The sequence below is a fragment of the Dendropsophus ebraccatus genome, chromosome 9 (assembly GCF_027789765.1).
Source record: "Dendropsophus ebraccatus isolate aDenEbr1 chromosome 9, aDenEbr1.pat, whole genome shotgun sequence".
NCBI classification, from domain to species: Eukaryota; Metazoa; Chordata; class Amphibia; order Anura; family Hylidae; genus Dendropsophus; species Dendropsophus ebraccatus.
Genome location: NC_091462.1, coordinates 10,096,831 through 10,117,791, shown reverse-complemented (window position 1 = coordinate 10,117,791; position 20,961 = coordinate 10,096,831). Strand labels below are relative to the sequence as shown.

The 20,961-nt window shown below is 42.7% G+C and overlaps 1 protein-coding gene across 2 annotated transcripts in view; it reads left to right on the top strand.

Moving 5' to 3' along the window:
- Positions 1-20,655, top strand: part of DPP10 (dipeptidyl peptidase like 10) — a 115,836-nt gene extending 95,181 nt beyond the window's left edge. The window contains exons 17-26 of one of the 2 annotated variants that reach the window (XM_069985055.1): positions 426-473; positions 579-677; positions 762-831; positions 2,047-2,241; positions 8,885-8,939; positions 13,774-13,873; positions 16,138-16,196; positions 16,365-16,437; positions 16,900-16,973; positions 19,876-20,655. In XM_069985055.1, the coding sequence (XP_069841156.1) occupies positions 426-473; positions 579-677; positions 762-831; positions 2,047-2,241; positions 8,885-8,939; positions 13,774-13,873; positions 16,138-16,196; positions 16,365-16,437; positions 16,900-16,973; positions 19,876-20,013 (911 nt within the window). In that variant the 3' untranslated portion in view covers positions 20,014-20,655. Of the gene's footprint in view, positions 1-425; positions 474-578; positions 678-761; positions 832-2,046; positions 2,242-8,884; positions 8,940-13,773; positions 13,874-16,137; positions 16,197-16,292; positions 16,438-16,899; positions 16,974-19,875 lie in introns of those variants that run through there. The other variant, XR_011364657.1, reaches the window with a different exon arrangement.
- The last annotated feature ends 306 nt before the right edge of the window (positions 20,656-20,961 follow it).

Sequence of the window (20,961 nt, the reverse complement as noted above, 5' to 3'; positions counted from 1 at the left end):
GGGTGTTCCCCTTTAGATTGGTTACTTATATTATTTGTCCTTAGTCACATATACCACTGACATCCATTCCCCTCTCCAGTTTTGTACTTCTGTGTATCTTTTTATCTCATGGTGGTAATTATGTAATTTATTATTGATTTAAATAAAGAAATATATGCTTTATTCATTTATTAGTTCCGCAATTTCTTCTTTGGTTGATCTTCCCTATATCCAGCCTCCCCGTATTATAATATAGACCAGATATCACTGTATTCTAAGGATCCCTTCAGGATTCCACCAGACTGCAGTCCAGACCTACACCCATCATTGGCCCAATCATTACCCTTATAAATTAGGAAATGTCATATTGGTTGTGAGTTGTATTCCATTGTGTTCTGAATGTTGAGAGTGATAGTTAATCTTGGATTTTTTTTGGAATGTGACAGGCCCAGGAGTCCATCTGTTCAGTGTCCACAACACGAGTGACCCTACAGGTCAGTGTCATTACTGGGATCTTAACGTGTACCAAGATGGGGTGTATTACACAGTGATCTTAGATGCATATATTACACTGTGACCTTTTCTCCTGTTTTTCACAGAATTTTACATGATAGAAAACAATTCTGTGCTACAAGAAGCCGTTTCCCAGAAGGAGATCTTCAGGAGTGAAGTGAAAATGATTCAGATTGAGGATTATGGTAATGAGGAGGTGGGGCCTGTGTACGAGGGAGGAGCTCAGACTCCATGGCGTCTCTTATCTCACCTATTGTCTCTTCTGTTAGAGCTCCCTCTACGACTGTCATATCCTCTGGATTTCTCGGAGCAGAACCGGTATCCACTGCTCCTCATTGTGTAAGTACAGAGAAGCCCATCTTCTATAAAACCAATGTGGGGCTGGGGCCAGTAGTGTGATCGGGGAGGGGGCTGTATATACATACATTAGGTTGTAATCATAAATACCACAGTCCACCCACAGTAACACTGCATGCTACAGAGCCAACACCGTGTCCAGATGACAGGACAGATCAGGGTCTCCATCCAGTCGAGCGGTAGAGAAGCAGCCAAACGTGTAACTGAATGTATCCGAACCTGCAGGAGACGGTCCGAGGAAGAAACTAAAAGATGGCTCTGAGTATAAAGCTACATCTGGTGTAACATTGTGCAGTCACCCAGGAATTAAGTATGGTGAGAATTTAGTGGATATTAGTACTAGAAGGATTAGGATGTAGTAGATGACGGTATTAGGGCGTAGTAAATGTCGGTATTAAGATGTAGTAGATGTCGGTATTAGGCCATGACCACACAATGGGGCTGATTTACTAACAGGTTCTCAGCAGCAGATTGTCGGATTTTTGTCCATTTTCCCTGTCAGTTTAGTGACACAACTAAAAAAAACCAACAAACCTTTCATATTTGTCCAAAACTTGCCAAGTGGGCGTGTCGTGGATGTGTCATGGGTGTATCCTTTAAAACCCGCGACAGTAATTTTTCATTCAGATTTTAGTTTTGTCCTGTGACAAACCTTCTAGAACAGGAAACCTTTGGTTCTCCAGCTGTTGTATAAACTATAACTCCCATCATGGATGTCCAGGCATGATGGGAATTGTAGTTTTGCAACAGCGGTAGAGCCAATGGTTCCCCATCCCTGTTCTAGAATTACATAGGGCATGCGCCACATTAATGAATTTCACATGAAAAAAACATACGTAATCGGTGGCATAACGGCTTAAAATTGACACATTGTTAGTAAATAAGCCGGTGTCTGTTTTTGGCCGCTTGACAGACTTTTTTGGATCGCCGTCATTTTAAGTCCAATTAACGGCTGTGATTTCAAAACAACGGTCATTATTCCACAAATAATGGACATTACTTCGGCTCCAAATGACGGCAATCCAAAAAAACGCCCATCAAACAGCCAAAAAAAGAGACGTTGTGTGGTTGTGGCCTTAGGATGTAGTAGATAATGTTTCTTCTTCCTTTTTTGGGCCATCTTCTTGTTGTGTCTTCAGTGCAGACTCCATGCTCCTGCCTCTTCTCATCCCCGTCCTCTATGTGTTGCTCTTTCAGGGATGAATCTCCGGGGAGTCAGCTTGTGACTGACAAGTTCCACATTGACTGGGATTTGGTGCTGATTAACACGGACAACGTCATTGTGGCGCGGTTTGACGGCCGAGGCAGCGGCTTTCAAGGACTTAAAATCCTGCAGGAGGTTCACAGAGGACTCGGATCTGTGGAAGTAAAGGACCAAATAGCTGCTGTAGAGTGAGAATTATCACCTCTTCTATGCTTCTCCTGTAGTCTCTGTATACATCTGTGTACGGGCCCAATACAAGACACAGAATTGTGTGCTTCCTGGGGATGTTGTGTATCTCATCAATGGGATGTCATTAGATAAGGATGATAATAATAATAATAGGAAAGTAATGGCTGATCCAGTCCTGGTTATATGAAGTAGGAAGTGTTTGCTGAGAATCAGAGTTCCTGGAGGAACCCTGTAAACCAGGGGTGGGGAACCTCCGGCCCGCGGGCCGCATCCGGCCCCTGACACCTCCGGATGTGGCCCGCGGCTCCCCTGTGACATGCGCCGCTCTGGAGGAGAAGGAGCTGACACACACGGCATCCTCCTGTGTCTGTGACAGCTGCCAGGAGGATGCTGTGAGCGCCGGCTCCTTCCCCTCAGAGCGGTGCACATCTTCTGACTCCTGCCCTCCTGTGACGTGCGCCGCGCTGGTGAGGCAGGAGCTGGCATAGACACAGGAAGATGTGTTGTATGCCGGCTCCTGCCTCACCAGCGCGGCGCACGTCTTCTGACTCCTGCGGGCCGCGCGCGCTGACGTCATTTCATCGCGCGCCGCCTGCAGGAGAAGACCGGCACAGAAGAGAGGAGGGAGAAGAGGACCTGGACAGCGTGGGAGCGGAGGAAAGGTGAGTGGGATGTTTATTTTTTTTCATTTGGGGCAGACACTGGGGGTTAACTATGCTACCAGGGACATGACTGGGGGGTTAACTAGGCCACCAGGGACATGACTGGGGGGTTAACTAGGCCACAAGGGACATGACTGGGGGGTTAACTAGGCCACCAGGGACATGACTGGGGGGTTAACTAGGCTACCAGGGACATGACTGGGGGGTTAACTAGGCTACCAGGGACATGACTGGGGGGTTAACTAGGCCACAAGGGACATGACTGGGGGGTTAACTAGGCCACCAGGGACATGACTGGGGGGTTAACTAGGCCACAAGGGACATGACTGGGGGGTTAACTAGGCTACCAGGGACATGACTGGGGGGTTAACTAGGCCACAAGGGACATGACTGGGGGGTTAACTAGGCTACCAGGGACATGACTGGGGGGTTAACTAGGCTACCAGGGACATGACTGAGGGGTTAACTAGGCTACCAGGGACATGACTGAGGAGTTAACTAGGCCACCAGGGACATGACTGAGGAGTTAACTAGGCCACCAGGGACATGACTGAGGAGTTAACTAGGCCACCAGGGACATGACTGAGGAGTTAACTAGGCTACCAGGGTCATGACTGAGGAGTTAACTAGGCCACCAGGGACATGACTGAGGAGTTAACTAGGCCACCAGGGACATGACTGAGGAGTTAACTAGGCCACCAGGGACATGACTGAGGAGTTAACTAGGCTACCAGGGACATGACTGAGGAGTTAACAAGGCCACCAGGGACATGACTGAGGAGTTAACTAGGCCACCAGGGACATGACTGAGGAGTTAACTAGGCTACCAGGGACATGACTGGGGGGGTTAACTAGGCCACCAGGGACATGACTGGGGGGGTTAACTAGGCTACCAGGGGCATCACTAAGGATTCAAATCAGGTACAAGGGGCATCACAGAGGGTTAACTAGAATAGCAGGGGCATTAGGGGAACAATACTTTGCCTTGTTCGGGTGCTGCAAACCCCCGCTACTAACTGCCGCGCACGGTATAACATTGAGTGCGGCCCTCGAATGATTTTATTAAGGCCCGACCGGCCCTCGACATGGAAAAGGTTCCCCACCCCTGCTGTAAACCATGGCTGGATATGGGATGGACCCTCGCTTGAAACCACTACAACACCAATAAATACAGACTATGAAATCAAGGCACAAAACACAGTTTTTGGTGTTAAGGTGGCCACAGCTTTATTTAAATCCCAGGACTAAAACAATCCCAGGAGTCAGGTGAAGTGCTAGGTCACTGGGATTTACGGATACTGTGAGATCCCCAGCTGTCTGCCATACAGCACTCAGCCAGACAGCAATAAAGAGGGGCGGCACGTTCTGGCTGCCATTCTAGCAGAGCCAGTGTACTTTAAGGGCCCCAATGCCCCTACTGAAGATCCATACTCCTGTACTTAACCATCGTACTGCCCCTGGATGACGTTACCATTCTGACATCCTTAAGGTTGGCCACTTCCAAGGCTCAGCCTGTTCACCACCATTTAACATCCTCTATGAGTTAAAAGAAGTCCACTATAACTGCAACTTCCACCTGAGCCGCCAAACCTAAGATGTGACAGATAATAAAAAAGAAATATTATTTATATATATATATACATTTTTTATTTATTCTTTTACATTTTTAAAACCTTTTACACATTTTTGTACACTTAATTCAATGCCATGAACATATAACTTAGAACTACAGTAAAACTATGAAAATTGTGCAAAACAAGGTGAAACTTCGACTCTAGAGATGAGCGAACCTTGAGCATGCTCGAGTCGATCCGAACATTCAGCATTTGATTAGCGGTGGCTGCTGAACTTGGATAAAGCCCTAAGGCTATGTGGAAATCATGGATATAGTCATTGGCTGTATCAATATTTTCCAGACAACCTTAGAGCTTTATCCAAGTTCAGCAGCCCCAGCTAATCAAATACCGAACATTCGGGTTCGGATCAACTCGAACCTGAACCCGGTTCGCTCATCTCTATTCGACTCCTAAAGAGTCATCCTCCAACACTCAGGAGAGGAAAAAAAACCCTGTGGAGGAAACCTCTAGGGAACCATGGCTAAAGGATTGCCCTTCCCTTGGGCTTAGAGGCTTAATGCCAAACTGTAACTAATCAAAAAATATCATTGATATTTACATTGCATATGGTACCATACACCAACAAATAATATTTATATTACATGCATTATTACACTTGAAAAAAGAAAATTAGTTTTAAAGATGAAAAAATGGAGGGCGGGAGGGAAATGTTTTCCTCCAGATCTTCTTGTAAAAGAGAGGAAGGGAGAGACAAGTTATATCTATTCCTAAACCCCACCCTGCTCATAGCAATACACTAGGCATATACTCCTCCCTCTTAAAGCAGAACCACCTGTTGTATAGCATTATACAGACAAGACTGCTGGAGCTATAGGTCCCCCCATCCAAAAGTCATGTCCCTCTTTGCTTAGGGCTCCGAGGGATTCTTTCATTCCTCTTCCAGTATCCTATTTATCCATCATACATGCTGCATTTGAGGGCCAGATTCCAGCGAGTACACACTATCACTATTCTTCCTGTATCCATGTACATGGCAGTGCCCCCACTTCCTGTAGCCATATAACAGTGTCATACTGTAATGCATCCCTGTAATGAATGTAAAGAATATCACTGTAATGAGGTCTAAGGTGTCACACTGTAATTGATCCTCCCTCTTTTCAAATACTCTATGGTGTAACACTGTAATGGTTCCTCCCTTTATCAATATAGTGTATGGTGTAACATTGTAATAGTTCCTCCCTTTATCCATATGGTGTGTGGTGTAACTTTGTAATGGTTCCTCCCTTTATCCATATAGTGTATGGTGTAACATTGTAATGGTTCCTCCCTTGATCCATATAGTGTATGGTGTAACATTGTAATGGTTCCTCCCTCTATCCATAATGGGGGAGATTTTTCAAACATGGTGTAAAGTGACACTGGCTCAGTTGCCCCTATCAACCAATCAGATTCCACCTTTCATTTTCCAAAGAATCTGTGAGGAATGAAAGGTGATATCTGATTGGTTGCTAGGGGCAACTGAGCCAGTTTCACTTTACACCATGTTTGATAAATCACCTCCATAGTGTATGGTGTAACATTGCAATGGTTCCTCCCTTTATCCATGTAGTCTATGGTGTAACACTGTAATAGTTCCTCCCTATATCAATATAGTGTACGGTGTAACACTGTAACGGTTCCTCCCTTTATCCATATAGTGTGTGGTGTAACATTGTAATGCATCCCCCCTCTATCCATATAGTGTATGGTTTAACACTGTAATGGTTCCTCCCTTTATCCATATAGTGTGTGGTGTAACATTGTAATGGTTCCTCCCTCTATCCATATAGTGTATGGTGTAACTCTGTAATGGTTCCTCCCTTTATCTATATAGTGTGTGGTGTAACATTGTAATGGTTCCTCCTACTATCCATATAGTGTGTGGTGTAACATTGTAATAGTTCCTCCCTCTATCCATATAGAGTATGGTCTAACACTGTAATGGTTCCTCCCTTTATCCATATAGTGTATGGTGTAACATTGTAATGGTTCCTCCCTTTATCCATGTAGTCTATGTTGTAACATTATAATGCATCCCCCAATATCCATATGGTGTAACATTGTAATGCATCTCCCACTATCCATATAGTGTATGGTGTAACATTGTAATGGTTCCTCCCGTTATCCATATAGTGTACGATGTAACACTGTAATGGTTCCTGCCTTTATCCATATAGTGTGTGGTGTAACACTGTAATGGTTCCTCCCTTTATCCATATAGTGTATGGTGTAACACTGTAATGGTTCCTCCCTTTATCCATATATTGTATGGTGTAACATTGTAATGGTTCCTCCCTCTATCTATGTAGTTTATGGTGTAACACTGTAATGGTTTCTCCCTTTATCCATGTAGTCTATGGTGTAACATTGTAATGGTTCCTCCCTCTATCTATGTAGTCTATGGTGTAACACTGTAATGGTTCCTCCCTCTATCTATGTAGTCTATTGTGTAACACTGTAATGGTTCCTCCCTTTATCCATATAGTCTTTGGTGTAACACTGTAATGGTTCCTCCCATTATCCATATAGTGTATGGTGTAACACTGTAATGGTTCCTACTAGAGATGAGCGAACCTCGAGCATGCTCGAGTCCATCCGAACCCGAACTTTCGGCATTTGATTAGCGGTGGCTGCTGAACTTGGATAAAGCCCTAAGGCTATGTGGAAAACATGGATATAGTCATTGGCTGTATCCATGTTTACCAGACAACCTTAGAGCTTTATCCAAGTTCAGCAGCCCCAGCTAATCAAATGCCGATCGTTTGGGTTCGGATGGACTTGAACCCGAACCCGGTTTGCTCATCTCTAGTTCCTACCTTTATCCATATAGTCCGTGGTGTAACACTGTAATGGTTCCTCCCTTTATCCATGTAGTCTATGGTGTAACACTGTAATGGTTCCTCCCTTTATCCATGTAGTCTATGGTGTAACATTGTAATGGTTCCTCCCTCTATCTATGTAGTCTATGGTGTAACACTGTAATGGTTCCTCCCTTTATCCATATAGTCTGTGGTGTAACACTGTAATGGTTCCTCCCTTTATCCATATAGTCTTTGGTGTAACACTGTAATGGTTCCTCCCGTTATCCATATAGTGTATGGTGTAACATTGTAATGGTTTCTCCCTTTATCCATGTAGTCTATGGTGTAACACTGTAATAGTTCCTCCCTTTATCCATGTAGTCTATGGTGTAACATTGTAATGGTTCCTCCCTCTATCTATGTAGTCTATGGTGTAACACTGTAATGGTTCCTCCCTTTATCCATATAGTCTTTGGTGTAACACTGTAATGGTTCCTCCCATTATCCATATAGTGTATGGTGTAACACTGTAATGGTTCCTCCCTTTATCCATATATTGTGTGGTGTAACACTGTAATGGCTCCTCCCTTTATCCATGTAGTCTATGGTGTAACACTGTAATGGTTCCTCCCTCTATCTATGTAGTCTATGGTGTAACACTGTAATGGTTCCTCCCTTTATCCATATAGTCTGTAGTGTAACACTGTAATGGTTCCTCCCTTTATCCATATAGTCTTTGGTGTAACACTGTAATGGTTCCTCCCTTTATCCATATAGTGTATGGTGTAACACTGTAATAGTTCCTCCCTTTATCCATATAGTGTATGGTGTAACGCTGTAATAGTTCCTCCCTTTATCCATATAGTGTATGGTGTAACACTGTAATAGTTGCTCCCATTATCCATATAGTGTGTGGTGTAACACTGTAATGGTTCCTCCCTTTATCCATATAGTCTGTGGTGTAACACTGTAATGGTTTCTCCCTTTATCCATATAGTCTGTGGTGTAACACTGTAATGGTTCCTCCCTTTATCCATATAGTCTGTGGTGTAACACTGTAATGGTTCCTCCCTTTATCCATATAGTGTATGGTGTAACACTGTAATGGTTCCTCCCTTTATCCATATAGTCTGTGGTGTAACACTGTAATGGTTCCTCCCTTTATCCATATAGTCTGTGGTGTAACACTGTAATGGTTCCTCCCTTTATCCATATAGTCTGTGGTGTAACACTGTAATGGTTCCTCCCTTTATCCATATAGTGTATGGTGTAACACTGTAATGGTTCCTCCCTTTATCCATATAGTCTGTGGTGTAACACTGTAATGGTTCCTCCCTTTATCCATATAGTCTGTGGTGTAACGCTGTAATGGTTCCTCCCTTTATCCATGTAGTCTATGGTGTAACACTGTAATGTTCCTCCCTTTATCCATGTAGTCTATGGTGTAACACTGTAATGGTTCCTCCCTTTATCTCTAGCTTAGTGAAGCTATGTCATTCTCAGGCATTTTCTGATTCTTCATTTCTATTGACATCTGTATTCTCTTCTGTGTTCTTCCCCCAGGTGGTTACTGAGAGAACCGTACATTGATCCAAACAGACTGAGTATATTTGGGAAGGTGAGTAACCCTATTATTTCTGGGTTGTTGCAGCCAGCTATGGTTAGTGCTAGTATTATCAGGACTATGGCTTATACACTCAGCCTGTGGTTTGTATGATCACTATTAGTACTAGTATTATCAGGGCTATGGCCCATACACTCAGCCTATGGTTTGTATGATCACTATTAGTACTAGTATTATCAGGGCTATTGCTTATACACTCAGCCTATGGTTTGTATGGTCCCTATTAGTACTAGTATTATCAGGGCTATTGCTTATACACTCAGCCTGTGGTTTGTATGATCACTATTAGTACTAGTATTATCAGGACTATGGCTTATACACTCAGCCTATGGTTTGTATGATCACTATTAGTACTAGTATTATCAGGACTATGGCTTATACACTCAGCCTGTGGTTTGTATGATCACTATTAGTACTAGTATTATCAGGGCTATGGCTTATACACTCAGCCTGTGGTTTGTATGATCACTATTAGTACTAGTATTATCAGGGCTATGGCCCATACACTCAGCCTGTGGTTTGTATGATCACTATTAGTACTAGTATTATCAGGGCTATGGCTTATACACTCAGCCTGTGGTTTGTATGATCACTATTAGTACTAGTATTATCAGGGCTATGGCTTATACACTCAGCCTGTGGTTTGTATGATCACTATTAGTACTAGTATTATCAGGGCTATTGCTTATACACTCAGCCTGTGGTTTGTATGATCACTATTAGTACTAGTATTACCAGGGCTATGGCCCATACACTCAGCCTGTGGTTTGTATGATCACTATTAGTACTAGTATTATCAGGGCTATGGCCCATACACTCAGCCTATGGTTTGTATGATCACTATTAGTACTAGTATTATCAGGGCTATGGCCCATACACTCAGCCTGTGGTTTGTATGATCACTATTAGTACTAGTATTATCAGGGCTATGGCCCATACACTCAGCCTATGGTTTGTATGATCACTATTAGTACTAGTATTATCAGGGCTATTGCTTATACACTCAGCCTGTGGTTTGTATAGTCACTATTAGTACTAGTATTATCAGGGCTATGGCCCATACACTCAGTCTGTGGTTTACATGGTCCCTATTAGTGCTAGTATTATCAGGGCTATGGCTTATACACTCAGCCTATGGTTTGTATGATCACTATTAGTACTAGTATTATCAGGGCTATGGCTTATACACTCAGCCTATGGTTTGTATAGTCACCATTAGTGCTAGTATTATCAGGGCTATGGCTTATACACTCAGCCTGTGGTTTGTATGGTCCCTATTAGTACTAGTATTATTAGGGCTATGGCTTATACACTCAGCCTGGGGTTTGTATAGTCACTATTAGTGCTAGTATTATCAGGACTATGGCTTATACACTCAGCCTGTGGTTTGTATGGTCACTATTAGTACTAGTATTATCAGGGCTATGGCTTATACACTCAGCCTGGGGTTTGTATAGTCACTATTAGTGCTAGTATTATCAGGACTATGGCCCATACACTCAGCCTATGGTTTGTATGGTCCCCATTAGTACTAGTATTATCAGGACTATGGCTTATTCACTTAGCCTGTGGTTTGTATGGTCCCTATTAGTACTAGTATTATCAGGACTATGGCTTATACACTCAGCCTGTGGTTTGTATGGTCCCTATTAGTACTAGTATTATCAGGGCTATGGCTTATACACTCAGCCTGTGGTTTGTATGATCACTATTAGTACTAGTATTATCAGGGCTATGGCCCATACACTCAGCCTGTGGTTTGTATGATCACTATTAGTACTAGTATTATCAGGGCTATGGCTTATACACTCAGCCTGTGGTTTGTATAGTCACCATTAGTGCTAGTATTATCAGGACTATGGCTTATACACTTAGCCTGTGGTTTGTATGGTCCCTATTAGTACTAGTATTATCAGGGCTATGGCTTATACACTCAGCCTGTGGTTTGTATGGTCCCTATTAGTACTAGTATTATCAGGGCTATTGCTTATACACTCAGCCTGTGGTTTGTATAGTCACCATTAGTGCTAGTATTATCAGGGCTATGGCTTATACACTCAGCCTGTGGTTTGTATGGTCCCTATTAGTACTAGTATTATCAGGGCTATGGCTTATACACTCAGCCTGTGGTTTGTATGATCACTATTAGTACTAGTATTATCAGGGCTATGGCTTATACACTCAGCCTGTGGTTTGTATGATCACTATTAGTACTAGTATTATCAGGGCTATTGCTTATACACTCAGCCTGTGGTTTGTATAGTCACCATTTGTGCTAGTATTATCAGGGCTATGGCCCATACACTCAGCCTGTGGTTTGTATGGTCACTATTAGTACTAGTATTATCAGGGCTATGGCTTATACACTCAGCCTGTAGTTTACATGATCACTATTAGTACTAGTATTATCAGGGCTATGGCCCATACACTCAGCCTGTGGTTTGTATGATCACTATTAGTACTAGTATTATCAGGGCTATGGCCCATACACTCAGCCTGTGGTTTGTATGATCACTATTAGTACTAGTATTATCAGGGCTATGGCTTATACACTTAGCCTGTGGTTTGTATGGTCCCTATTAGTACTAGTATTATCAGGACTATGGCTTATACACTCAGCCTGTGGTTTGTATAGTCACTATTAGTACTAGTATTATCAGGGCTATGGCTTATACACTCAGCCTGTAGTTTACATGATCACTATTAGTACTAGTATTATCAGGGCTATGGCCCATACACTCAGCCTGTGGTTTGTATGATCACTATTAGTACTAGTATTATCAGGGCTATGGCCCATACACTCAGCCTATGGTTTGTATGATCACTATTAGTACTAGTATTATCAGGGCTATGGCTTATACACTCAGCCTATGGTTTGTATGATCACTATTAGTACTAGTATTATCAGGGCTATGGCTTATACACTCAGCCTGTGGTTTGTATGGTCCCTATTAGTGCTAGTATTATCAGGGCTATGGCTTATACACTTAGCCTGTGGTTTGTATGATCACTATTAGTACTAGTATTATCAGGGCTATGGCCCATACACTCAGCCTGTGGTTTGTATGATCACTATTAGTACTAGTATTATCAGGGCTATTGCTTATACACTCAGCCTGTGGTTTGTATGGTCCCTATTAGTGCTAGTATTATCAGGGCTATGGCCCATACACTCAGCCTGTGGTTTGTATGATCACTATTAGTACTAGTATTATCAGGGCTATGGCTTATACACTCAGCCTGTGGTTTGTATGGTCCCTATTAGTGCTAGTATTATCAGGGCTATGGCCCATACACTCAGCCTGTGGTTTGTATGATCACTATTAGTACTAGTATTATCAGGGCTATGGCCCATACACTCAGCCTGTGGTTTGTATGATCACTATTAGTACTAGTATTATCAGGGCTATGGCTTATACACTCAGCCTGTGGTTTACATGGTCATTATTAGTACTAGTATTATCAGGGCTATTGCTTATACACTCAGCCTGTGGTTTACATGGTCAGAGATAGTCCCGGTGTGGTTGGGCTTGTGGTTGATACGACCGGTGTTAGATTTGGTGTTGGTGTGATTAGTTTTGGTGTGATCAGCATTAGGGTGATTTTAGAGGCCGTCCTCTGCCCTCTGTCTTTGCTGTGTTTGATGGATGTTTTACCTCCATTTTTATATCACCATGACTTTATGAGTTAGAATGACAACTTTATATCCGTGTCCTTCTAGTCTATATGATTTAGCTGCTTGTCTCTGTGATATTGCAGTAGATCACTTGTTTAATACAAGTTTTCCTATGACTTTAATGTGTAGGATTATGACAGAGTCAGCCAGTCTGAGATCCCCATTTACCCCAAGTCTTATCTGGCACCTAAAGTGGGTGGGGAAGGAATGATTGGATTGATAAATGCCATTGACTCCTTTTAAAGGAATTTTCTATATTCTTGCTTTGTGCTTATAATAGCCCAAACAAACACATTGGGGGAGATTTATCAAAAGATGTAAAATTTAGACTGGTGCAAACAGGCCACAGCAACCAATCACAGCTCAGCTTGCAGCTCTGGTGAAAGGAAAGATGAATTGTGATTGGTTGCTGTGGCCAGTTTGAACCAGTCTAAATTTTACACCCTTTGATAAATCTCCCCCATTATCTATAGATCTTTATTTAAAACTTTGCTTAGTTTCTCTCCTCCGGTCTCTATAGTTTGTTGCTCGGCTTTCTTTCTACACTTGTACACAGTTATTTCCAGAACCAATAAATCATAAATTCTTTCTGGGAGATTTAGATTATCTTTCCTTCCTTAGCAGCTAAATGGTAATTTCTTTTTTATAAAGACAATATAAAAAGTCGCTTCGTTTTGCATTTAGGAGACAAAGCCATAGCCATAAATTGTAAATCAGCAAAATTTTCTAGACTAAATTCTTAAAACAAATCTAGGTAAATGTGCAGATTCTGTGGGTTTTGTGGATTCTGCCGGTTAAGTGAACTGTGTGGGTTCTGTATCTCCTGTGGATTTTGTGGGTCCTGTATATACTGTGTATTATTGGGATCCCACGGGTTCTGTAGATTTGATACTGAGCCTTTCCTTGTTGCAGACAGTTAGATCCAGTGGAGCAATGTACAGGGGCCGCTGTTGATTGAGACTTTGTGTGTGAAGTTGTCGTGTCCTTATTCCCTGAGGTAGCCTATAGAAAGCCACCATGTAGCGCTGTGCAGCTTGGAGGTGACTGCAGAGTCATGTGACTTATTGGTTGAGTTGTATGACTGATCGCAACCAATCAGAATCCAGTAGTTGCTATGAGTGACTCCTCCATAAGTTTTGTTTCTCTCTGCAGGGTTACGGAGGTTACATTGCATCCATGATCTTAAAAGCCAACGAAAAACTGTTCAAATGCGGCGCCTTAATCGCCCCCATCACTGACATGAGATTATATGGTGAGTAAAGCAAAATGTGCATTTAAGAAATGGAGACCAGAAACATATATACCTGCAACATGTGACCAAAACATGGTGTGAATGTTTTGGACGCTGTTGCATGATACTGACATGTAATAAAGTAACATCATGGGAGCAATTTAAATTAATAATAATTAATTTATTTATTTATTTAATTAATTTAATTTGTTTAATTTTTTTTTTTTTTTTTTTTTTTTACTTTTATTTTTTCTTTAATTTTTTTGGGGGGGGGGTATGGGATGGGGGGTGTTGTTTTGATTTTCGATTGTATATTATACGTGGAATGTATTTATGTGATATTTGATATTCTTTGAGCTGTGGTATGGGGTTTAATTTTCGTTTAAACTCTGTGATCTGTGGGTCGATCGGAGGGACCTCTGTCCTAGAGGAGTTAGGAGTGAATTTAAGAGTTAATATAGTCATTTGTGATTCAGTATACGGAAGATGGGTTGATGAGTTTACCGTGTGGCGTCGATAGGGTGCTATCTGACTGGTCTGTTATTGGTGGGACCCTCCAAGAATTGAGAGAGACCTTTTCTCTTTTGTCCCTTTTTTTTTTCTTTACTTAATCTTCTTTTTCTTCATGCATTGGTATATGTTTTTTTAATTATGTTTTTTTATTTTTTTCCTTTTTGTGGTAGCTTGTTTCTTTTAAAAGGGTGATTTAAGGATAATTTCCCAAGGCTGGAAGTCTCCCCATAGGTGATGAAAGTTGATGGTCTGCTCTTGTCATTGAGTTATCTATATAAATACACATGCTCACTGTTGGACCAGGGGAGTAATAATGGGACAAGGGGTATTGAGATAGATCCTGAGTGCCATGTGAAATCCTAGTCTCTATGGACGCGTCCAGCAGATGAGCTGTGTGGTAGTTGTAGATAGACAACAGCGGCTCACCGAGTGGAGTTATGAGTTCCAATGAATTGAGGAAAAAGAAAAAAAACAGAAAAGAGGAAAAAGATGTAAAATGTAAATAGGGGATTCCTGTTTGTTGTTTTTCTTTTTTGTTCTCTCTTTTCTCTTTAAATATCTTTGATTGGAGGTTGGGCCCTCTCTTCTTGGTAGATAGTCGTATCAAGGTTGGCTGGTCGGATGTCGCCTTCTCGGGGTCTGCAGGGGCTCTCAGCTTGATCCCGTAGATATGGTTCCAGATTAACTCTATAGTAAAGTATTTTGGACGATTCGTTGATAGGGATGGGGTTCACTCACATCGGTCCACAGTATGGTTATTTGTAATTTATGTAGAGATTGGTTAGGTTATTTTGAAGGTTGTTATTTATGATGCCCGGCCATTAGCTTCGATTTATGGGGATTTGATATTCCTTGATGGATTGACTGGCTGATTGTATTAATCTCAATATGGTGATCCTCCCTATGTATATTGTTTGCTTTTTTATTTTGGGACTTTAATTGTTTTGGTTTTTAATACATAAAAATTTATAAATAAAGCTAATAAAAAAAAAAACATCATGGGAGCAATGACAGATCCTTTAAGGGGTATGTTTTACCAATATTTCTGATAGTAATTTTTTTAATTTTACTTTTTGTACATTGTTATGGGGGCTGCCATGTTGCCTGTTTTTAACAGCATTTAATGACATGATTTACAGCCAGGCTCATGGCCATAGACGACAATAGACAGACTCTGTCTCCTTGAGATGAATGTGAAACATTACTGAGCACGCTCTGTGACCTGTGAAGAGGTCATTCCACAGGGAGCTGCTATTGTCTCCTCTACCTACTGGTGTCATACAGATGACATACAGATCACTTTACTGCAGCCTCCTCTTATCACCACAGCCACATGAAGTCTCAGCTTAGTTTTGGCCGCAGTGGCGAGAATGAAAACTGAAAGATATCAGGATTATTTTATAATATGGATAGAAAAATTAGAAAAAAAAAATCACCAAAAATTCTTAAACGATATGTTTAACATAAAAACATTATATAAACAAAAAGGTGATTTTCTGATGACACATTCCCTTTAACTGCCCAGACCTGTCTGCAAAGGAGTTGACAACAACACAGAGTAAATCCAGAGACAAAGGGAAAGGCTGGTCAGAGCATTTAGTGGGCGGCAGATGACATGTGGGTCTTATATGCCTCTAACTTCGCTCCAATGTTACTTACTGGCGATGCCCCTCGGAGCGTATTTGCTAGTGATGGTCCACTGGGGGAGAATCTGAATAGCGGTATTACATAGGACCGCCAGACACTGAATGTTGCTTCTGTTCTTCCCACAGCTTCGGCCTTCTCAGAGCGTTACCTGGGGATGCCATCTGCAGAAGACAGCACATATCAGGTAGAGGAATCGGGGACATCCAGGGATAGCTTTAAAATACTAGTCACAGTGGGCTCCAGGAACATTGTATTGTATATCATTAACCATTATCTTCAGATAACGCAGATTCCATCCATGAACGTGATGCAGGTGACCGTGTATAGAATATAGCTCTCCATTATGTTCTAGGCCTCCAGCGTCCTGCACAACATTCATGGCTTCAGAGTAAAGAACCTGTTACTGGTCCATGGCATGGCGGATGGTGAGTGATGTACATTCTACATATGCTCGCTAGGCAGGGGGGAGATCCTATGAGGGTCACAGCCCCAAAGGGTTGAGGAGAGGGTAAAGGATAGGGTTACGGGTATGGTTAAGTTAGAGGTACTGGTAGGGGTAGAGGTAGGTTTAAAGCTATGGTTAAGGATACAGTTGGTTGTAGGTTGTTGTACAGTTAGTGCATTACCTATTTGGGGTAGGGTTAGATGTGGGGTTGGGGTAGGTTTGGGGTATGTTGAGTTTATAAATGGGTTAATAGTGTAGTTGTTTGAGGTAGGATTTGAGTTTAGGTTTAGGATATGGTTGGAGCTAGTAGTATAATTAGAGATAGTGTTAGTGATACAGTTAGAGTTGGGATAAGGTTAGAGATAGGGTATGGGGTTGGGAGACTTCCATATCAGAACATGGTTCTTTCCTTTCTATCTGACTCGTGATTTTGTCTCTCCAGCAAAGGTCCATTTCCAGCATTCTGCAGAACTGATCAAACAGCTGATCAAAGTTGGGGTGAACCACACGGTGCAGGTGAGACGCCCCAGTGAGACGTTATACTGAACTGAACTTTATTACAGGGGTATAAATGTGCCAGATTCCACTCTGTGGGGTGAGGATGATGGTGACAGAAGCTCTGCAAAAAGACGAAGCTTCCTAGGCCGACACTGATGGAAATCTGTAATGTGCTACAGGGTGGTGTACAGGGGCACGGCAGAAATACAGGTCCATGTTATCCAGTAGTAATGATACACGAGCTGATATACATGTGGCCTATCCTGTGTTCTTGGAAGGTCTTAATATTGCTCCTATTTAGGGTGAATCTGCTCTCCCCATGTTCTGTGTGAACACGTACAGTACACTTGGTGACAGATATGACAAGGGGGAATTGTTCTGTTCTCAGCACTGGTGATGGTCCTAGTCATGACTCCAAAACAAAAAGGGATTAACCCAAGAACAAATGCAGGGCCAGATGTAAAAAATATATACCAAATATATAGAGAAATCACAAACAATGATACAATTCACATAATAAGGAGCTGACACATTATACACATCCCCACGGTATAGGTGGGAGGAAATGATGTTACACAGCAAATCCTCTATGTAATCTTTACCTTCTCTTAGTAACCTTATAGTGTTTTATATGCCCAGTGCCCAGAGCCTTTGTGTGTAGATTGTTCAGGTTATATATATTTATCTGGTTCTAGAGGATTTATTGTGGAACATAATGTACTCCCACCTATTCCTTGGGGATCAGTATAATGTATCAGCTCCTTATTATGTGAGTTTTATCATTGTTCCTGATTTCTCTATATATTTGGTATATTTTAATAAAGGATATTTTTAATTTTTTTCAAACTGTTTTTAATGATTTTTTTTTCATTAATTGAGCTAACACAAAATATCAGTCAATAGGTACAAAATATGTAAACAACTGTCCTGTAAACTCCTCCCTATTTTGCACAATTCACACCATCTTTCTATATAAAAATACATCATCTATATACCCTTTGTACAGGACCGTGTTTTTCTTAGGGGAGGACTGATAGCAATGATGGCGGAGGTGGTGATGACAATAATGATGATGATGAGGATGGTTGCAGTAATGCTAATAATGATGTAAAGATGGTTGTAGTGATAAGGGTGGTAGCCGTAATATCAGTAATGCTGGTGATGATGATAATAAGGAAAATGAGTATGGTGATTTTGGTGATGGCCATGATGAGCAGGATGCGGATAGCAGTGATTTGTTATTATATTATTCTCATGTCTCACTACACTGCCTGTGTTATAATGCATCTTCTCATCCTCATGTCTTGTCCTTGTGTCATTTCTTCCTCAGATGTCACTGCATCTGCTCATTCTTGTATCACATCATGTTTTTCTTCTCATGTCTCCCTGCACCTTCTGGTCCTCCTGTCTCACCGCACTGCCTCATCCAGGGGTCTCTCTGCATCTACTCATCCTGGGGTCTCTCTGCATCTACTCATCCAGGGGTCTCACTGCATCTACTCATCCAGGGGTCTCTCTGCATCTACTCATCCAGGGGTCTCACTGCATCTACTCATCCAGGGGTCTCACTGCATCTACTCATCCTGGGGTCTCTCTGCATCTACTCATCCAGGGGTCTCACCGCATCTACTCATCCAGGGGTCTCTCTGCATCTACTCATCCAGGGGTCTCACTGCATCTACTCATCCAGGGGTCTCTCTGCATCTACTCAACCAGGGGTCTCCCCCCATCTACTCAACCTGGGGTCTCACTGCATCTACTCATTCTGGGGTCTCACTGCATCTACTCATCCTGGGGTCTCACTGCATCTACTCATCCTAGGGTCTCTGTGCATCTACTCATCCTGGGGTCTCTCTGCATCTACTCATCCGGGGGTCTCTCTGCATCTACTCAACCGGGGGTCTCACCGCATCTACTCAACCTGGGGTCTCACTGCATCTACTCATCCAGGGGTCTCACTGCATCTACTCATTCTGGGGTCTCACTGCATCTACTCATCCAGGGGTCTCACTGCATCTACTCATCCAGGGGTCTCTCTGCATCTACTCAACCGGGGGTCTCACCGCATCTACTCAACCTGGGGTCTCACCGCATCTACTCAACCTGGGGTCTCACTGCATCTACTCATCCTGGGGTCTCACTGCATGTACTCATCCAGGGGTCTCACTCCATTTACTTATCCTGGGGTCTCACTGCATCTACTCATCCAGGGGTCTCTCTGCATCTACTCAACCGGGGGTCTCACCGCATCTACTCAACCTGGGGTCTCACTGCATCTACTCATCCTGGGGTCTCACTGCATCTACTCATCCTGGGGTCTCTCTGCATCTACTCATCCTGGGGTCTCACTGCATCTACTCATTCTGGGGTCTCACTGCATCTACTCATCCAGGGGTCTCACTCCATTTACTTATCCTGGGGTCTCACTGCATCTACTCATCCAGGGGTCTCACTCCATTTACTTATCCTGGGGTCTCACTCCATCTACTCATCCTGGGGTGTCACTCCATCTACTCATCCTGGGGTCTCACTCCATCTACTCATCCTGGGGTGTCACTCCATCTACTCATCGTTGTGGTTTTAGTACATATTCTTAACCCCATGTCTCACTGAATCTTCTCATCCTCAAGCCTCACTGCACCTTCTTGTCTCACTTCACCTTCTTGTACCTTCTCCTACTCGGGCCTCACTGCACCTTCTTGTCTCACTTCATCGTCTTGTACCTTCTCGTACTTGGGCCTCACTGCACCTTCTTGTCTCACTGCACCTTCTTGTACCTTCTCGTACTCGGGCCTCACTGCACCTTCTTGTACCTTCTCGTACTTGGGCCTCACTGCACCTTCTTGTCACGTTGCATGTTTTTCATCCTCGTGTCACACTCTCTCCTCCCTCTCAGAAACAACTGTCTTTTCTCCTGTAGATTTACCCAGATGAAGGCCACAACATTGTGTCTGAGAAGAATCGTTTCCATCTGTACAGCACGCTGCTGCGCTTCTTCAGTGACTGCTCGCAGGGAGAGACTGTTGTGGTAGTGCAGGAGATGGAGGAGGATGAATGAATGAAGACGAGCTCAGGACTTGATTTTCTTACTCACTGCATCCTAGCAGATACTGGGACTGTGGCCCCGGAGACGGGAGGCGTTCTGCTGAGGAGTTTCTACCTGCGGGGGATGTACAGGGGATGCCCCTTTCCACATGAACCTCGTTTTGGATACAATTAGTGTAGTGCATGTTTTCTTCGGTTCCTTCACCAGACTTTGTCCTATTGTTTCTGTTCCCCGAGACATCTCAGAATCCGCCCGATCTGATCATCTGTCACTAAATAAGTGCAATTTCTTCCGTTCTTTTTTCCTCCTTCTTCCTTATGACAGATCAGGTCCCTCCAGTTCTTTCACTGGAACCTGACTTTTATTTTTCGGTCCAGAGGGGCAGCGCTTTTTGGTAGAAGATTTTTGCATTGCCCCTTTTTACATCTCTACTAGAAACACAGAGTCTCTCTTGGATATATAAGGGACACCTCTCTTTTTCAGGCTCCGTAGGACAGGATTCAAGGCGGATTTGCAGTGAAGATGACAAGTGTTTTATTTGTCTGATTGGTTTGATATCCGATTTGCTTTTCTTTCCACTGTAAATTTCTCACTTGTATATATGAATACATCAATATTAAATTATGGTTTCCTAGAAATGTTGGAGCCGCGTGTGCCAACTTTAGGGTGACCAGGTCGACCTGCTAGAGACTGGCAAGCTGGTCACTACCAACGGATATGCACTGTGTTGTACTCATTGCAGGGTTCTGGTGAATATAACGTAAGTCTGGTCTCATTAACCCCCTCATCTGTCACCTCGGGAACTATGGCTGAAATGTAATTGTTTTATCTTCTATATAAACTAGTGATCGATGTTTATGATTAACAAACCCCATGACAGCAAAGTGTATGTTCACACTACAGAATACATGAAGAAATTTCAAGCGGAGGCCGTCTGTCCTAATGACTCAATGATATTCT